This window comes from Antechinus flavipes, chromosome 4 (genome assembly GCF_016432865.1).
Source record: "Antechinus flavipes isolate AdamAnt ecotype Samford, QLD, Australia chromosome 4, AdamAnt_v2, whole genome shotgun sequence".
In the NCBI taxonomy this organism is placed as follows: Eukaryota; Metazoa; Chordata; class Mammalia; order Dasyuromorphia; family Dasyuridae; genus Antechinus; species Antechinus flavipes.
In genome coordinates, this window is record NC_067401.1 from 30,653,933 (window position 1) to 30,672,654 (window position 18,722).

The following is an 18,722-nucleotide window of genomic DNA, read 5'->3' on the forward strand; positions in this document are numbered from 1 at the left end:
TTTGAAGTCAGGAGGACTTGGGTTCTAGATGTATTACCTTTGATAAGGTCCTCAACTTCTCACTGCCCCCAGGCAATTCCCTCAGGTACACAACAGATACTCCCACATTGATAGAGGGAGGTTTCTCACCTGGGGTTTCTCTACCCAAGGGGATCAAACTCATCATCTTAAACTCCAGAGTCAAGACCAAAGCAGATTAAAAGATGGATGGGGCAATGTTTAACAAAAATAAATAAAAAATACAGCATAGAAAATGTTAATTTGTATTTTTCTAAGTTAATATATGCTCTGCAATGATCCCTTTGCAATTTAACATCACTATTCTGTACCAATGAAATCTAGATCCAGACTCTATCCCAAGAAAGAGTGCTGTGTTCAAACCTCTTCTTTCAGATCAATAAACATTTACTTAGCAGTTATCATATGAAAGCTAATGTAATACTACAAAATTTTGTTACTATTGATAAATTATTATTATTATTATTATTATCACTACCATGCTATTTTACTAAATTGCTTTCATTATTACTATACTATTATTAAATTAGCACATTATTATTATTTTTTTATTGATTGCTTTTGTTTTTATAACACCATCCATTTCTCGATAGAGTCTTTCCTCTAACTTCTGTAAGAAAGCCATCTTCAGAGATTTCCTGATCTAAATTTATCATTTTGAGAAGGAGGTGAGATGCCTCTCCAAATCAAATTTATTACTCTTTCCCACCTTCATGTGCCTCACTCTGACCTTTGCTTATGTGAGGCATATGTGAGCCTTCAATACCCTCTTCACTTCATCTACTCAGATAAACAACCAAAAACAACTAAAAAAAAGGTAAAAATAAAAAAAACCAACCTATTAAAAAAAAAAAAAAACCCTTGATGTTAAGTGATATTTATATAGTGATTTAAGGTTGATGAAGTGCTTTATGCATCTATTCCTCAAAACAACCCTGGGAGTTATGAGGTGACATTCTCAAGGGGTGCCAGGGGGGATGCCCTTCCTGGGTGGGGAGCTGGGGAGACCTATCTAGAGTTAGTGTTCCCAAGCGATCAGTCTTTATTTATAGCTGTAGAAACTGAAGTTGAGTGTGATCAAGTGACTTACCCAGAGTCACACAGTTAATAATGTATAGAATTCATTCATTCATTCATTCATTTATTTTTATTATAGCTTTTTCTTTACAAAACATATGCATGGGTCATTTTTCAACTTGCAAAACCTTCTGTTCCAATTTTTCCCCTCCTCCCCCCATCCCCTCCCCTAGATGGCAGGTAGCCCCATACATGTTAAATATGTCAAAGTATATGTTAAATACAATATATGTAAATGTATACAATTTGAACATGGGATACTGATTCCAAGTCCACTGCTTTACCCACTCTTCCAAGCAACTTATTTCACTTGACCTAAAGTTCCACAAACTCCCTCTGGCCAAGGAGCTTCAGGGAGGGTTGTGTGGAGGCAGTGAATTTGGACTGAATCATGAAGAATGGCAAAGGTTTTGCTGGTTTGAACATGGTTTGAAATGAAGGAGCCGAGTCTAGACAACTGCTAAGATCCATTTGAGTTCTAAATTTGAGAGCTCATTAGGTAGCTTGGGGCTGGATTGAGAAAATCAGAGAGTTTGGATTTATGCTCTTTGGGTTTTTCCTGCAGGAGGCTGACAAGATTTGAGATTTAGGATTGGAAAGGGTCTTAGAGATAATCAAAGTCCAATTCCCTCACACTAAACATGAGTGCCCAACATTGCATAAGCTTTGAATATTGACATGGGATTTGGATTGAGATCATGTGATTTCAAATCAAGGGTTCTTTTGTTGTTTTTCTTTCGTTCTCAAAGAGGACCATGATGCAAGTGAATTGACTGTAAGTGAGGGAGGCTGTGCAGCTGGGAGAGTATGGAGACTATATGCCATAGTGGAAAGAACATTGGCTTTGTAGGTAGAGGAGCTGAATTCAAATCCTGTCTCCACTACTTCTTAACTGTGATTTAGGGCTTCTCCTCTCTAGCTTCAGCTTCCTTCTCTGTAAAATGAGATGGTTGGATTAGATAAACTCTAAGGTCCTTTCCAGTCATAAATCTATATCCCTAAGGACACCAATGAATAACTTTGCTATAGTCAATAAAATGGCTATGGTCAAGTCAACAGACACTTATTAAGCTCTTACTGTGTGCTATCAACCAGGGAAAAAGTGGTAATGGGTTCGGACCTGCCCTCTGGCTTCTCTTATTTGTGTGGCCATGACTTAAACAGATGCCCATCTGCCCGCCCTTCAGATGGATAACGTGAGGAAGGAGTCAGAGAGGCCGCAAGGTTTTGAGTTGGGGGGCAGGGAGGATGGTGTCGTCCTGGGCGAAGTAGGGAGGTTTAGATTGCAGCAGCTTTTTAGGGGGGATAAAAGGGTTCGAGGAGGATGACTCAGTGATCCAGTGCTCCCTGTGGGGCTGAGAAAGAGCAGCTTCAGAGAGTGATGGGGATCCAAGCCAGGCTGAAGCGGATGGGGTGGCTGAGTTTCTTTATCAGCCAGTCAGTCAATAAACATTTCTCCGTAAGATGGGGATCCCAGTGGTACTCACCGAGCAGAGTTATTGCAAAGATCAAATGAGCCGCCGTCCCCCCCTCCCCATACACACAGCTTTGCAAACTTCAAAGTGCTGTAGAAGTGTAAGCCATTAGGCAGCTAGGCAGTGTGTATATTGATATATTGACTGTAGGGCTGGAAATCAGGAGGAGGAGTTTCTAACCTGCCTCCATCGCTTCCTCGGCCGTGTGACTCTGGGGAGCCCAGCTGCAGGATGAGGATAAAACCCGCGCTTCCCTAATAGGGTTGTTGCGAGGATTCAGTGGGATATTATCTGTAAAGTGCTTGCAAATCTCTGAGGGCTCTATCAATGCTAGCTATGATTACTGAAGACAGAAGGGGTGGTGAAGCAATTAGGCAGAGGTTTTGGAGGAGGCTGGGGTGCAAGGGAGGAGAGGGAGAGGGAGTCCCCCTTCCTCTAAACTCCTTCATCACTTCCAACCACCCCTAAGCTCCCGGCCCCTTCGTCTCTTCTGCGCTCCAGCCCTCAGACTCCGACTCCTGGGGTCTCCCACCCACCAGAGACTCTGACTCCTGGGGTCTCCCACCCACCAGAGATCTTTGCCTCTCGGGAAAGGGCCGGAGCTGCAGAGGATCCCAGACACTGTCAGAGGCGGGGCAGGGCTCGGCGAGCAGCATAAAAGCCAAGGTGGGGGGGAGGATGTAGCTCAGTTGTCCGGGGCTAAGAGACAGTGGAGGAGGAACCTCTGGGATCTCTGCTAGGTCAGGGGAAGATAAGACTTTCCCAAAAGCTCAGGGCAGACCCTCGGTCATGGCCAGACTCCTCCACTCAATGCTCGACTCCTCAGCAGGAGAAACAATCTCTCGTCCTCCAATGGATACCTCAGAGGCAGGTGGGGCTGATGGGGAGCAGAAAGAGGAGGGAAGTTGGTGGAGACTGGGGTGTATGGAGACAAGATGGGGGTAGGGGGGAGAGGGAAGGCAGAAAAAATAGCTTTTTGTGGATAAATTAAGGAGGGAGCCAGAGAAGACTGATACAGAGTTGGGAGGGATGATGAGGATTTTGGAGAATTGGGAAAGGATGGAGCCGTTCAAGGAAATGGAAAAGGGGAGTCGAGTGACTGAAGAGTAAATGGGGAGAGATTGACAGGTTGGATAGAAAGAACGGGGAGGCTTGGGCTTGAAGGGGAAAGATGGGGAGAGACTTGCATGGGAGGATGGCAGGGAGATGGTGAGGTTGGAAGGGAGGGGCAAGGGCTTGGGAATGAGAGTGGGACATCAGGAGAGGTTCAAAGGGGAAAGATTAAAGGAGATGGGTGTTGAAAAAGGAAGTGCGAGTTTAAGAGGAAAATTAGGGGAAGGGGGAAGAGAGAAAGGGGAAATGGAAGCCAGGGAGCCAGTTTGGAGGTGAAGGAGTAGCGGCCTTAGTTTTTACCCTAATGCTATTTTCTCTCCAGGGCGGGCTCCGGTGCCGGGCACCCGACGTCGGAAACGCACTACATTCAGCAGGGGGCAGCTGCTAGAGCTGGAGAGGGTGTTTGCTGCCCGGCCCTACCCAGACATCGGCACCCGAGAGCGGCTGGCCCGGCTCACGCGGCTTCCTGAGGCCAAAATCCAGGTGAAGCTGCCTCTCCTGCCCTTTCTGGCTGCCCTCCTCCCGCCTCCCTCCCAAGCTCCCAGCTCCAAGAGCTGGGAAGCAGGACTCCGGGCTCCCAGCCGCTCGGCCCTCAGACTCTGCTTTGTGAGGTTTATTCCCTTTCTTTCTGGAAGTGGAGCTAGAAGCTGGAACTGATTCTCCTTCCTCCCTCCCAGGTTTGGTTTCAGAACCGCCGGGCTCGAAGGATCAAGAGTAGGAAGCCTGAAGGACTGAGCGCCTGGACCAAGGAGCCCCGGGGAGCTCTGCCTCCGGCCCATAATCCTCTGCGCCCCCAGGACCCTGAGAGCTGGGGACCCGCGTCTCCGTGTGACAGGGAGCCCAACTGTCCCGCACCGGGCCTGGCCCCAGGATACAGTGCTATGAGGGCCAAGGTACTGGGCCCTGGCGGGGCAGGCCCCCCAGGTGGGATGCCCAAGCCTCCAGGGCCACTCAGCCGCTGGGAGCGGGCTGCCAGCCAGACCTCTCTGGGCAGCCTCTCCGACCTCATCTACAACGCGGCCATTGTCGCCAACTTGGATGACGCCTAACTGGGACGTGGGCACCTTTCCTCTTCTCTCTTCCTGGGAGGAACTCTTTTTCCCTCCACTCTGCGGGAGCCGTCCACATCAGTAGCCAATCCCTGCTCGACCCCCTGCCCTACATGAGAGTTACTTGAGAGGGCAAAGTCTGACTTGGGTTTCTTTTCTCCTTTTCCCATCCCTCCAAGATCCAGTAGGGAGAGCTGGGCAAAGTATATATGGGGAGGTCCGGGGAGTCCCCTGCCTGGAAGGGTAGAGCCGGGGCTAATCCCTTAAGGGGGGAACATCCTTGGGACACAGACCTGTGACACTGACCCTCCCGGTCACCCAGGCTCCTCAGCAGCTCTAGCCCATCCATGCACCAAAGGAGTCCCCAGCACCAAGCACGACATGTATCGAATGCCTGTGGCTCCCTGCAGCGGGGCAACTGCTGGTGAGAGATCCTTCTGGGAGGGATCGGGTGAGGAGGGGGTCCTTTGGGATGACAATTCCATGCCCAGGCCAGGCTAACCCCCCTCCCCACCCCCATCTAGCTACATTTGCTCTCTCTGAAGGCAGATGTCCACTTCCCTCTCACCCCCACCCCGACATTACTTAATTAAAATCCAAATGTAAGCAGAGAGAGCTGGGCAATTAGAATGCTCTCCCCATCTCTCCGCTTCCCAGCTGCTGCTGACAGCAGCTGGTCCATGGATGCTATGGTCCAGTTCACAGAGGGTTAACCTCCCCTTCCTACTCCCTCTCCTGACCCCCCACTCCCCCTGGACAAATTAATCTAGACCATGGCACTTCTGGGGCCAGAGGGAGAAAATATCATTTTTCCCCGCAGAGGGAATATTATTAAAGTAATAAAGAGAAATCCAGGGCTGAGCTTATCAGGATTTGAATTACAAGTGCTCTGAGCCGTGCTCCAAGGCCCACCTGACACCAGCTAGAGGATCCTATATACCAGGGGGTATGGGAAAGGGAGGGCGGTGTGCTTCAGCCCATCCATCAGCTGTAATACCAACTAATCTCCCAAATAAAACCAAACTCCTCTACCTTAATCTGGAGCTGTTTTGCAAATGAGTGGCTGGGGGGTGGTGTGGTGGTGGTGGGGAAGGGGCCTCCTGGGAGTTTGTTCCATTGCTTAATCCCTTAATAGGGCCAGGTTACCACACAGATCCCTTAATATTGGAAGGGACTTGGGAGGATGTTTAATCAGAGAGGACAGGGCTCTGCTGGGTGGGTCTGAAGAAAAGCAGAGACGTTTTTTCCCATTATCACCTTCTCTAGTCCTTGTGAACCCCAAGGACACCCCACAGGGGGGCACATATCAGTTGCCTTGGCTTCCTTCAACCGAAGCCAAAGGAAGTACCTTCCTCTGATGTCCTTCCCCTGGAGATCTTGGATCGGGATGGTGGATCACAGGCGGACCGGTGCTGGCGGCCGACCTTCCTCCTCTCCTTGGGGGGAAGCATTTTCCCTCTGAAAATCAGAACCCTTCTCCCTTCCCAAAAGGTGGCAGAGAGTGGGGACAGTGGTTCAGTTTAAAGATGCTGTGCTGGGAATGGGAGGGAAGAGGAATTAATTCAGAAACGAAGGGGAGGGTGCAAAAGCTATGGCTGTTAGGCAGCCCAGGGACAAAGATCAAGCAGATCAGGAAAGGAGGCTGGAGGATCTCTCTCCTCACAGCACCCCGGATGACCTCAGGACACTGCTCAGTGATAAAACAACCCTCTGGGAACATAAGCCCACAAGAGCTAAACATCCAAACATTTTTGGACAGTTTTTATTTAAACATTTAAACTTTTAACAGGTTATATAAACCCTAACGCAACATGACAAAACAAACTGAAGACAGCATTTAAGGACAGAAATTTCTTCTTTGAGCTCAACTCTGAGTGCAGCAGAACAGTTAATGTCTTCTTATTGGTGGGAACCTTCTTAGGTAACAGAGTAAGAAAAATGATTCTCTGAGAATACCCTTTGTATATACACACGTAAGTCCATCATATATATATATATGCACGTACACCATTTCTCATTCATTAAGAGACCACAAAGGCTACATTACACACAGCATACACAAAACCTGAAGATGTTCTCTTTGACACTTGTGCCAAGAACCACAATGAAATGCAAAAATCTTGCAATAAAAACCAGAGTTTATGAAAAAATGGCACGAAGGACAACACTCAAAAACTTCCCAGTCTCTCTCTCTCTCTCTCTCACACACACACACACACACGCACACGCACACACACACACACACACACACTCAGGAATCTAATAAAAATGGTTAAGAAATACATAAATACGACAATAAATAGCAGTGACACCTGCAGATCCCATGGGGCCCAGGCTGGCCGAGCCCAGTTGCTTCTGGGGTTTCAGTGGATGGAAATTCCCGGGGTAGGGGTGGACCTTGCCCATAGAGGAAGATGGGGGAAGAGGTAGAGAGCAGCCCTCCTCAGCCTATAGCTCCCCCTGCACCATAAGATATAGGGCACTGCACCTTGAGAAAGACCTGAAGTTTGCCTGAGGAAGGAGGTGGTGGAAGGGTGGGTGCTTTTGAGTTAACCCGAAGAGGTGCAGTTTTCTGTCAGGTAAACTGGTACATAAGCAAACACAAAATCTGTGCTGGGCTCAAATTGCTCCCGAATGTATCCATCAAAGTGGGACAAATTCACATTTTTCAAAACAAGCATCCAAGCACAAGGCTTTGTGTCCAGACTGGAGAAGATTCCCAGAAGCGATTTGCTCTGAACACAAGAGGAGCCAGAGCAGGGAGTTCTTGAGTGAAAAATGAACACGCAGGTTTTGCCTCTACTTCATCTCCCTTCCTCCCCCTTTCCCCCCCCCCCCCCCCCCATACACACACACTTCCCTTGGAAGCAGAGGACACAGTGCTTTGAAGGCAGGAAGCCTCAAAGACACTGAAGGCAGGGAAACAGATACAGACATACAAAGTGGGTGAAAGGAAGGACCAGAAATCTGAAGGTCAATATAAAGGCAGAAACTAAAGCCAATTCTTTTTTCTTTTTTTTGCCAAGGCAATTGGGGTTAAGTGACAGGCCCAGGGTCACACAGCTAGGAAGTCTTAAGTGTCTGAAGTTGGATTTGGATTCAGGTCCTCCTGACTTTAAGGCCAGCACTCTACCCACTGTGCCATCAAACTGTCCCGAAAAACCTATTCTTTTGCAAGGTCCTGGCCAGAGGCTGCATTTGAAGGTTTTCTTGGCTGTTCCTCTTCAGTCTGAGTGGGTACCACCTTAGTCCTGCAGTGTGGGGATGTGGGTCCGATTTGGGGATGAGAGCAGCCCGGCCCTCTTCCCTGGACCTTTCCACAAGGCCGTGGTGTAGAGGAGCTCGGCCCTGCACTGGGCAGTGGCAGGCAGGCCTGGGTCCTGAAGTTGGGCTGAGCACAGTCCCCCCGGGGGCCTCCTGGAACCCACCTGGGATCAGAGTGGCTCTCAGTGGTTACAGCTCTCCAAACTCCCCTTCCATGGCCCGGACCATGATATAGAGCTCAGCCAGACCCACCACGGAGGCCACGATCACCGCAGCCAGCACCCTCTGGGAGAGAAAACACAGGGTTGTTATGAGCCATAACTCTGTACTTGAAACAAGGTGTTAAGTCAGTGGAATTGATAAAGACATTGTGTTTAGCGCGGTGATTAACAGTTCTCTAGTTCAGTACATGCATTTAGTACTTAATGTAGTTCTATGAGATTAGCACCTATTCTACAAGGTTCACACCTACGAGGATGTAATTATCATAGAGCATATAAGCTGGGACAAACTCAGCCAGAGACAGTCATCCATCTCCCACCACCGTGGTGGCAGGCCTGTCCTTCATTTCTCCACCAAGACCAAGGCCCGTCTGAGCCAGAGACAGACTCGGAGCGGACAGAACATTAGAGGCTGGAGCACAAGCTCTCGGACTGAGACTCACTTCAAGACAGCAACAGGATGTTGATCCTCCTGCCTCCCCCACAGAACCCCAAGAAAGCTGGGCCCCAGGCAAGGAAACCAGACTGTGAAGGAGATAATAAAAAATTTGGACTTTATCCCTGGCTATTCTCGTGGTGATTATTCTGCTAAAACGAAGGCTGGTTCCAAGACCTCCAGAAAACCAATCACACACAGGGTGAAGGAGACATTTTCCTCTCTCCAGAGAGAGCAGCTTTTGGTGCCTTTCTGAGTCTGAGCAGGAGGCCGAGTTTCTCTTGGGATTGCTACTCGACCTAATTTTTTATGTGCATGTTTACATGTAGTCCACCTGAAGGCTCGGCTGTCACTCTCCTCCCACCTTGCAGATGTGTCCCCCATGCCCTCAGCCTGCCACACTGCCCGATGCCCACTTACTGCGGTCAATTCGGAGAAGATGTACTGGCTTCCGAGGAAGGTACAGGCAAAAGCTGCTGCCACGGTGACGATGAAGTTGAAGATGGTGATGATCACTGCCTTCACCGACCTCACTGGAAGCCAAAGGAGATGGGACAGAAAGGTCGGTGTCACATCCTGGAGGATTGCTCTCCTCTTCACTGCAGGAGGCAGGTGTGTGCATACAGGCAACCCCCTCCCCCCAGCTCTCCCTCAGAGAGCTCAGGGGATGCTCAGCGGTTCGGGCAGGCTCCTAGGGAGGGGATTCTAGCTTCCCGCCCCGTGCCTTCGCAGAGAGCTCACCTTGCCGTCCGAAGTCAGCTAGATTGCCTTCCTGCCTCAGGGCCTGGGGAGAAGAAAAGGCGCTTGGTATGGCACACCAGAGGCATCTCAGGGACTTCTCAGCTGTCAGTTCAGACAGGGACAGGACACCTTCACTCTCCTCCTCACTGCCAACTTTAATTTTTTCTACCTAGCCTGACAGCTGGGGGTATATTACAGATCTCCTATCTACCATCAAATCACTGGGTCAGGGTTTGTGGACCAGAACACAACATCCAGCCCTGGTACACAGCAGGGGGCTCTGTCCCAGATTTTGCCTTCAAAGTTTAAATGAATTGGACTTCTTTTTCTGTGTCCACAAGCTGGGGACTTTCTCTAATGACCCATTACTAAAGTATCAGTTGACTCCGTTACACCATCTGGGACATTTGCCAGCTGAGAGAGATGGTGTGAAGGCACCTGGGTGAAGAGGAAAAGGTGACAAGATCTGGATTCTGACCCCCTGCTTTGCTGCTGGCTGAAGAATTGGCCTTTCTGGGCTTTAGCTTCCTCATCCATAAAGTGGGAGTCACGTTAAAGAATTGTGAAGAAAGTACCTGGTCAACCATCTACTAGAATGCAAGATCCTACAGGCAGATACCCTCTCTTAAAAAAATCGATTTCCCTAATCAGTCTTCTCTTCTGTGAAAGGGAGAGAGTACATTCTCTGCTTAGCTTACAGTGTTGTTTTAAGAAACCAGCTGTTAAAAAAAAAAAACAAAACTTTTTTTTTTTTAAAATGGCATCATTTATTCTCTAACTGCAGAGCCCTCTAGTGGCTAAAACAGATCTCCAGGGGCTAAAAAGAAATAGACCTCTCTTCCTTTCCCTGTGCCCCATTCTTCTACAATGAATCCACTGGGAACATCAATACACCTATTTCCATGGCTCCACCCAGCTGGCTTTTGTCCAGTCTGAACCATCAACTTGAGATGAATTTTTCAATCCATCCATGAATGTGTCCTGAGTGAAGCTAAAGAACTCCTGATTGAAGAAGGTAAGATTGAATGCTGAAATAGTTTTATTTCAGAGCTATGACCGACTGATCTTTAAATAAGGTTTAACTGTGTGTTTTTTGTGTTTTTCCTTCCCATCCGATTAGGAAACCTCTGAGTGGAGGCAGAAGCCATGGCTGCTTCCTCCCTTTTATAATCTCTCCCTTGCACAAAGTGGTGGGTGTGAGCAGTCAGCCCTCACCTGGCAGGACACGTTTCTGGTGATCCTCTTGTACTCCTCGTTGGCCAGCTGCGCTTTGATCCGCTCCAGGCGGGCCACCAGCTCTGGATTCTAGGGAGGACCAAACGGGACGGAGAAACGAGGATGGAATCCCCTTAGCCACCCAAGTGTCTCCCAGTTCTCAAGCTAACTCCTTTGCTCTAAGTGTGATGGTGACTCAGGCTCTCTAAGTCTAGATTTTTCTGGATGTGAAAAGGGGTCAAATGCTGCCTCTTTCCATCTTCTAAAGGCTTCCACTAAGAAGCTTGTGGCTAACGTACCCCGGGGGATCTCACCACCCGCATCAGATAGATTTCACTGACCAACTCCCTAAAGCTTTCAGTTAGTTACATACCCCGGGGGGTCCTCGCATCTGGGGCAGACAGATTCCCCTGCTCACCTCCCCAAGGCCCTTGTCTACACAAGCCAAGGGGTCTCACTGCCCATCTTGTTAATGCCCTCGGTTACATACCTGGGTTATCTCATTACCCGGGAAAGATAGATTCCACTGCCCATCTCCCCAGAGCTCTCAGTTACATGGGTGGGTGGGTGGGGGTCTCATCACCTGGGGCAGATAGATTCCACTGCCCCCCTCCCCCGTGCCCACAGCCACATACCCTGGGGGGTCTCACTGCCCCCCTCCCCCATGCCCACAGTCACATACCCTGGGGGGTCTCACTGCCCCCCTCCCCCATGCCCACAGTCACATACCCTGGGGGGTCTCACTGCCCCCCTCCCCCATGCCCACAGTTACATACCCTGGGGGGTCTCACTGCCCCCCTCCCCCATGCCCACAGTTACATACCCTGGGGGTTCTCACTGCCCCCTCCCCCATGCCCACAGCCACATACCCTGGGGGGTCTCACTGCCCCCCTCCCCCATGCCCACAGTCACATACCCTGGGGGGTCTCACTGCCCCCCTCCCCCATGCCCACAGTTACATACCCTGGGGGTCTCACTGCCCCCCCCCCATGCCCACAGTCACATACCCTGGGGGTCTCACTGCCCCCCTCCCCCATGCCCACAGTCACATACCCTGGGGGGTCTCACCACCTCCGGCAGATAGATTTCACTGCCTTCCAGGAGCTCGTGGAGGAAGAGAGGGGGGTCTGCAGAAGCAAGGTTAGTAGAGTGACCCACAGAGGAATGGGGGGACCCTCCCAGCTCGCCCTGACATCACACCCTCTCTGAAGTGGAAATTTAAATGAAAAATGCCTGTCCCTCAGCTTTCCCAGCTCAGCCTGGGCAGCCGGAAGGTCAAACTGAACTAAATCCTGCTTAAGTGAAGAGGACTGACTTGAAGTACTTGGAAGGTGAAGCCCAGGAATTTTCGCCCGTGGTAGAAGAGACATAAAGACAAAGGGTGGGAACGTTGACGATCAAATAGCTGATAATTCACTTGTTACTTATCTTTTTTGGCCGGCCACGTTCGGATAAACGAAGGAACCGCGTGAAGGTTCACCGCGACCCTCAGGGAGGACGAGCGGACGCCAGTGGTCAATGCCGGACCCCCTCGTTTTGAGAAACTATTCTCGCCCCCGCGGCACGCGGGGGTCCCACAAGACCAGGCCGGAGGGGAGGAAGCTGACTTGGTGCAGAAATGGGGATGCGAAGGGGGCGGAACCTCAGTGTTGGTCCAGATTCGGTCTCGGACCCTGGACCAGCTAAGACCCTTCCTCAGAATCAGAAACTAATTTTCCGAAGAAATAAGACACGTAGAGTCCCCCCAGGAATCTGCCTCCTGTGCGCGGGCGGGGGGAGCGCTCACCCTGCTCCCTGAGGTGCACGCGCAGCTCCCGGAGCAGATGGAAGGGCACCAAGGGCCTGGAGGCGTCGCCCTCGCCCCCGGCGGCCTTCTTCTCTCTTAGAATCGCCTCCAGCCGCGCCCGCAGTCCGCGGGGCAGGTGCGCCGCCTCCAGTTCCCCTCCGGGACTCAGGAGCCTTCGTAGCCGTTCCCCGGCGCGCACGGAGGACGCCATGTTGGTCGGGCGGGGTCAGGTGATCGGAGGCAGAGCCTCCTAGAATTTCCGGGGAGGCCTAGAGCGGCTGCGGCTGCGGGGCGGAGAGTGGCGCGCGGGGCCTTGTGGGCCGGGGGCGGGGCGCGGTTGAGGCGGCTCGCTGGGCCCCTCATTGGCGTCGGCGTCCGCTTCTGTGACCGTGACCGAATCCGCGCGTCCGCGGCGGCCCAGGCGCCGACATGGCGGGCTGTGTGGCCCGACGGGCCCTGGCCGTGGGCGGTCGCTGCTGCTGCTGGTGGTCCCGGCCGCTGGCGGGGGCTCGGGTGCTGCGGCCCCTCGCGACCTTCCCCCCGGCTCCCCCGGCCTCGGCCGCGGCGCGGAGACACCTCTCGTCCCGGTGAGGGGGGCAGAGCGCGGGGGGGAGGGGAGAGGGACGGAGGCGGGGGCCCCTTCCCTGAGAAGTAGTTTACGGGGTTTGTGTTTCGGGGCCGGTGGAAAGTAAGCTCCTCGAGGACAGAGCCTGTGAGCCCTCTGGGAACGGGAGCCGTCTGTTAGCGGCTTTCTGCCCCAATGGCCCCATCTCAGCCACCGGCGCGCAGAGAGGGAGCTCCTGGGGGGCAGAGCGCCCAGACCAGAGCCCGGACCGGACAGTAATGGAGGGGAGAGAGGAAGCTCCCTGAGGGGAGGGCTCCTGCTTTTCTCCTTTCATCCCTGGTGCCTGAGCCCGAGCCCGGACCGGACAGTAATGGAGGGGAGAGAGGAGGCTCCCTGAGGGGAGGGCTCCTGCTTTTGTCCTTTTATCCCTGGTGCCTGAGCCCGAGCCCGGACCGGACAGTAATGGAGGGGAGAGAGGAAGCTCCCTGAGGGGAGGGCTCCTGCTTTTGCCTCTACATGGCCCATATTAGCAACAAGAAGAGTTTAGTTTTGAGGTTTAGACTCACAGAAGGTTGGTGCTGGCCCCCCAGCCCAGCCTGTCGCACAAGGCCCAGGGAGGGAGCTCTGTGGGGTGGGGACTTGTGTTTTTACAAGTGAGGATCGCAGAGCTACTTCTCCCTTGTGAGTCAGCCCGTCAGTGTGTGCGCCTGGCCCAGTCGGACGGAAGCATTTGTGTAAGGCCTCCAGGTTCGGCCCGGGCTGACTGCTAGGGTTAGAGAGCCCCGGGGGCTGGTGCTCGGGGGGCTGGAGAGCCAACAAGGTGTGAGCGCCCTGTCTGGGCTCCTGTTCAGACATCTGGCCCCTCCTCCGTGCCAGGCCCTGTCCCAGGTACCGGGCTTACCGAGAAACGTAGCGTACCAGTGAGTGGTGCACAGGAGCCCGTGGGGGAGGCTTCTTGTGGAAGGTGGGCGTCACCCCGGGCCTCCAAGGAAGAGGTTCCCAGGACGGGACGGCCGGCGCGTGGTCAGGCTCTGTTCCTTAGGCTCAGAGTCTCCATTCATTTCTCCCGATGGAGGGACCCTCCCCACCCCCCACGCTCTTCACTTTTGTGCTCTTCTTCTCAGAAACCGACCAGAGGGCAAAGTGTTGGAAACAGTTGGTGTCTTTGAGGTGCCAAAGCAGAACGGAAAATACGAGACGGGCCAGGTGAGCGGGGGCGCGGCGGGGGGCATCAGTGTGTGGGCGCGGCCAGGGCGTCGGTGCGTGGGGACGGGGGCGTCGGTGCGTGGGGACGGGCTCCGGAGGGGGGACAGACGAGGGGGGGTCCCCGCTTCTCTCGGGGTAGTTGGCAGCAGGGAGTCTGAGGAGCTGGTGGAGGAGGGGGGATGTCGGCCCCCACGGGGCAGCTGTCTCCCGTCGTGCTCCTGCCGATGGAGTGTCTGGGGCCGAGCAGCCGCAGGCTCACCGCCCGCTTTCTCCTGCAGCTCTTTCTTCATAGCATATTTGGGTACCGAGGGGTCGTCCTGTTTCCCTGGCAGGCCAGGCTGTATGACCGGGATGTGGCTTCCACCGCTCCAGAAAAGTGAGTCTCCTGCCTGTTTGTGCCTCATGAGCGCCCCGGGGAGTCCGCAGGGAGCAGCAAAGCCCTTAGTAATGAGTCCCCGGGAGAGGAGGCCCGAGTGATCCGCTGGCGCCCCTGAGTGGCGGGGACCAGAGCGCCGAGGGCCAGAAGCCAGGAGGAGCCCCCGGGGAGCACGCGCCGGATCCCCTGCAGTCCTTGCTTCTAGCTGAGGGATCCCAGCGCGAAAGTGCCTTCGGGGGGAGGAGCCCCTGGGGGGCCGCGTCCTCAGCTCGCCCCCAGCTCTGCGCCCCGCGGCCCTGAGACCGCTGTCTCATACCCAGAACGGAGAACCCCGCTGGCCACGGCTCCAAGGAGGTGAAAGGCAAGACCCACACGTACTACCAGGTGCTGATCGATGCCCGGGACTGCCCTCACATAGTAAGTGGCCGGGATGTCAGCCGGCGCAGCCTCGGGGCAGGGCCTGGCAGGGCGCGGGGGGAGGCGGAGGCTGTGGTCCTGCCTGCATCCGAGACCAGACAGGAAGCCCCTCGCCTCACTTTGTCCTTCCTCAGTCTCAGAGATCTCAGACAGAAGCTGTGACGTTCCTGGCCAATCACGATGACAGTCGAGCCCTCTACGCCATACCAGGTAGGGGATGGGGGGCTGGGAAGGAGCCTCGGGGAGGGCAGGATCAGCCCAAGGTGGTTCTGATTTCATCTCGGGGGAGTCGCTGCCCAGGACTCGGGCTCGGCCAGAGCAGCGAGCGTCTCTGTGCTGGGAGCCGAGTCTGTGTCTGTGGCAATGACGGGAAGGAGGGGCAGGGAGCGATGGGCACGGACCGCGGCTCGGCCGGTCCCCCTGGGCCCAGGCTGGGCAGCTCTGCCCTGTGACGGGCCCTTCTGGGGGCTCAGCGCTGGCTTTTTCCCTAGGATTGGACTATGTTAGCCACGAAGACATCCTCCCCTACAGCTCCACTGACCAGGTCCCCATCCAGCATGAGCTGTTTGAAAGGTTTCTCCTCTACGAGCAGTCCAAAGGTACTGACCCCTAAGCAGACAAGTGGGGCTCAGGCTTGTCCCCGGGCCCCGGGGTCCGGAGGCAGGGAGGAGTGGGGGGAGACCCTTCTGGGCTGGGCTGAGAGTGGAGCCCGCGGGTCAGCTGGCGGGTCCGCTCCTCTCCCAGTTCCGCCCTTTGTGGCTCGGGAGACCCTTCGTGCTTGGCAGGAGAAGAATCACCCCTGGCTGGAGCTGTCAGATGTCCACCGGGAAACCACCGAGAACATCCGTGTCACTGTCATCCCCTTCTACATGGGTATGCGGGTACGTGTCCCCCGGGCATCCGCGAGCTGGGCCGCGGCTTCACTGCCCCAGAAGGGGCCTCTCCTGGGGCTGCCCCTCCCCCCAGCTGTCCGGCCCTCCTGTGTGTGGCAGAGGGCCCCTGGGGTCACCAGGGCGGGGGGCACCTCGTCCTGCCCGAGCCGCGCTTTGTCTCCCCACGGCCACAGAAGCTTGGGCTGCCTCTGGGTGACGCCGTCGGGAGGGGTCTGGGGTTGCCCCTCCCTGCCCTGTCCCTGAGGGGCTGGGGGAGGGGCCGTCAGCCTCCCCTCTGGTGCCTGCCCCGAGCTCCCCCTGAGCAGACGCTGCCCCCGCTGCCGCCCTCACGACCTTTGTGCTTCTCTCCTCAGGAGGCCCAGAATTCCCATGTTTACTGGGTAAGAGGCTTTGTTTCCGTGGGGCCTCCAGGGCGGGGGTGGGGGTGCTGGGGGGGCGATGGAGGGAAGGGGCTGCGGGGCTTGGGCTAGCCCGCTGCTTGTCCCCTGGTCCTGAGCCGCCTCCTCTCCTCGGGCAGTGGCGCTACTGCATCCGTTTGGAAAACCTGGACAGTGACGTCGTGCAGCTTCGGGAGCGTCACTGGAGGATATTCAGCTTGTCGGGCACGTTGGAGACGGTGCGAGGCCGAGGTGTGGTGGGCAGGGTAAGGCGGAGCCCCCTCCTGGGCTTGTCCCGGGCCTAGTTCCTCGTCCTCCCCGCTCGCTTCCTCTTTGTAAGTTGTGTTGGGGGTGTTGGGGAGTCGGGCGACAGCTCCTGGCAGACACTTTACCCTTGTCTGGGCGGGGTTGGCACCCGAGATCTCGTCAGGAATTCGCTGAGGCCGTCGGCCAGGTCAGTTCAGCTGCCCCGAGGGGAGGCACCTGCCCCTGGACGGGGTGGACCAGCGTGTCCACTCCTTTGGCGAAAACTCTCTGGGGCCAAAGGCAAGGGCTCCAGGAGAGCTGGGTCGTGCTAGCTTAAGTGGACAGCAAGGACAGAGGAGAGAGGTCCTGTACGAGGGTCCCCTGCTCCTTCCTCTCAGTGTTTGTGAGCCCTCCCGTGATTCTGCCTTTTCTCTCGGACCCCCCAGGAGCCTGTCTTATCCAAAGAACAGCCCGCTTTCCAGTACAGCAGCCATGTCTCCCTGCAAGCTTCCAGTGGGCACATGTGGTGAGTGAGCCCCCCTTCCAGGCCCAGCCACCAGCCTGGGTCCTGCCCTCCCTCCTGGGCTCCGCTCGGGCCTTCCTGCTGACTGGTTGTGAGTCCTAGTGGGGGAGGGGAGGATGGCCCAAGACCTGCTCCTCCTCGGCAGGTTTCCGGGCCCTGCTAGTTGGCTTGAGTCTTGGGCCAAGGCTGGGGCCGCAGTCCAGCAGTCCAGGGCAGGCCCCCCGTGGAGGGCAGGGGAAGCCCATAGTGTTTCTAAATGCATTTACTGCCTGGGACTTGAAAGGGAAAGAATTACATTGAAATACAGTTGTTACAGGGACCCCAGGTGAAGAACCTTTGCCCCAGAACCCAGTCAGGGAGGCGTGCTTGCTGTGGAGCCTAGGATTGGTTAAGCTCCTTGTGCACTTTGTGTACTTCTGAATCTCTTCCCCCCTTCTGGGGAGCGAGAGCTTCAGGCTGCTTTTTCCCATACTGATTGTAGAGCCAAGAGCGCGGGGTTCCCAAATAGCACGAGGGGTGCGGACAGAGGTCCTCGAGCCGGATTCCTTCTTGTCTTCCAGGGGCACCTTCCGCTTTGAGAGGCCCGATGGGTCTCACTTCGACGTCCGAATTCCCCCCTTCTCCCTGGAGAGCAATAAGGACGAGAAAACGCCCCCGTCCGGCCTGCACTGGTAGAGCAGCTCTGGATCCACGTCTGGCCGTGGCCGCCGAATAGTGACTTTCCATCTCCCAGTGGCAGCAGAACATTGGGCTCTCCCTTCACTTCTCATGGGCCACCATGGGTTTGGCGTCTCTTATAGTTTGTTCCATTTGGTTGTGGTTTTTTTTGAGTTGTGTAACTATTTTCTCTAAAGACCCACATTGGGCTCCTCTAAAATCAGCCTGCCCTGCCCTCCTCACACCATGTTGCGGTAAACCTTCCCAAGCAGGAGACAGGAGGGCTGTCCCCCCGCCCATTCTATGAGTTGCTTCGGAGTGTGAGGTTTGGTCAATAAATCAGTGCACGCCTGGCCACCCTCTCCATTTCTGCATCACGTCACTGGCTCACCCCCCGCTCTCTGCGGCCACCATGACCTCTGAGCACTGTCGGTTTCCCAGCACCCTTTCCCCAGGGGGAACTCGGGCCTGACTTGAGCATCTCTCCATCCTCTAGCTTGGGCCCTCTGTTATGTACCGTCTGACCTGGCCGTTCCTGGCCTTGGTCGTTATTGTGGACCGAGTATGGACCTGGGTGAGAGAGCTCTCCCGTCTCTTCAGTTTGTGGAAACAGCAAGATGGAAGCATGGAAGGGAGGGGACTGGTCTGGCCTTAGACACCACCCCCCTGCCTAAAAAAGGCTTTTGAGGACACAGATCACCCCAGGTGACTGGGTCACTGTGGAAAGTAATTATAAAAAGGGGTCCTGGGCTTAACTCAGATTTATGTTAGGATTGACAGAAAACTGGTCCCAGAGGCCTCTGCTGAGAACTTTTCTGTCTTGTCTGAAAGGTGAAGAAGTGGATTTTTCTAAGGAAAGGAGAAGCAGGAGTGCCTGTCCCAGCAGCAGAGCTCCTTGTCCTGGTGAAGTTGCTTAGATTGTTAGGATGAAAGGACCAACATGGCCCATTTTAGGAGTTTAAAAAAAAAAAAAAAAGGTTGCTGCTCAAACTGAGGTGCACCTGCCGCGATGTACCCCAACCACACTGGGTTTGGGTTCCAGAAAGGAAATGCAGTAATTTATCCCA

General features: G+C 54.4%; 3 protein-coding genes across 3 annotated transcripts; 2 read left to right on the forward strand and 1 right to left on the reverse strand.

Annotated features, from left to right (window-relative positions):
• Positions 1 to 3,218: 3,218 nt before the first annotated feature.
• SEBOX (SEBOX homeobox) lies at positions 3,219 to 5,769 on the forward strand. The gene is made up of 3 exons (XM_051997319.1): positions 3,219 to 3,441; positions 4,006 to 4,166; positions 4,361 to 5,769. The coding sequence occupies exons 1-3, from the start codon at positions 3,360 to 3,362 to the stop codon at positions 4,730 to 4,732; spliced, it is 615 nt and encodes a 204-aa protein (XP_051853279.1). The 5' UTR covers positions 3,219 to 3,359; the 3' UTR covers positions 4,733 to 5,769.
• A 709-nt stretch (positions 5,770 to 6,478) lies between these two features.
• On the reverse strand, positions 6,479 to 12,762 carry TMEM199 (transmembrane protein 199). Its single transcript, XM_051992340.1, has 6 exons — positions 12,396 to 12,762; positions 11,663 to 11,736; positions 10,610 to 10,699; positions 9,395 to 9,437; positions 9,074 to 9,186; positions 6,479 to 8,281 (listed from the first exon to the last, which is right to left on the reverse strand). Exons 1-6 carry the CDS (start codon positions 12,604 to 12,606, stop codon positions 8,186 to 8,188), a joined length of 627 nt encoding a protein of 208 aa, XP_051848300.1. The 5' UTR covers positions 12,607 to 12,762; the 3' UTR covers positions 6,479 to 8,185.
• On the forward strand, positions 12,763 to 18,021 carry POLDIP2 (DNA polymerase delta interacting protein 2). The gene is made up of 11 exons (XM_051992337.1): positions 12,763 to 12,982; positions 14,085 to 14,166; positions 14,445 to 14,542; positions 14,863 to 14,959; positions 15,094 to 15,169; positions 15,451 to 15,558; positions 15,704 to 15,840; positions 16,206 to 16,232; positions 16,370 to 16,495; positions 16,922 to 17,001; positions 17,559 to 18,021. The coding sequence occupies exons 1-11, from the start codon at positions 12,825 to 12,827 to the stop codon at positions 17,671 to 17,673; spliced, it is 1,104 nt and encodes a 367-aa protein (XP_051848297.1). The 5' UTR covers positions 12,763 to 12,824; the 3' UTR covers positions 17,674 to 18,021.
• The last annotated feature ends 701 nt before the right edge of the window (positions 18,022 to 18,722 follow it).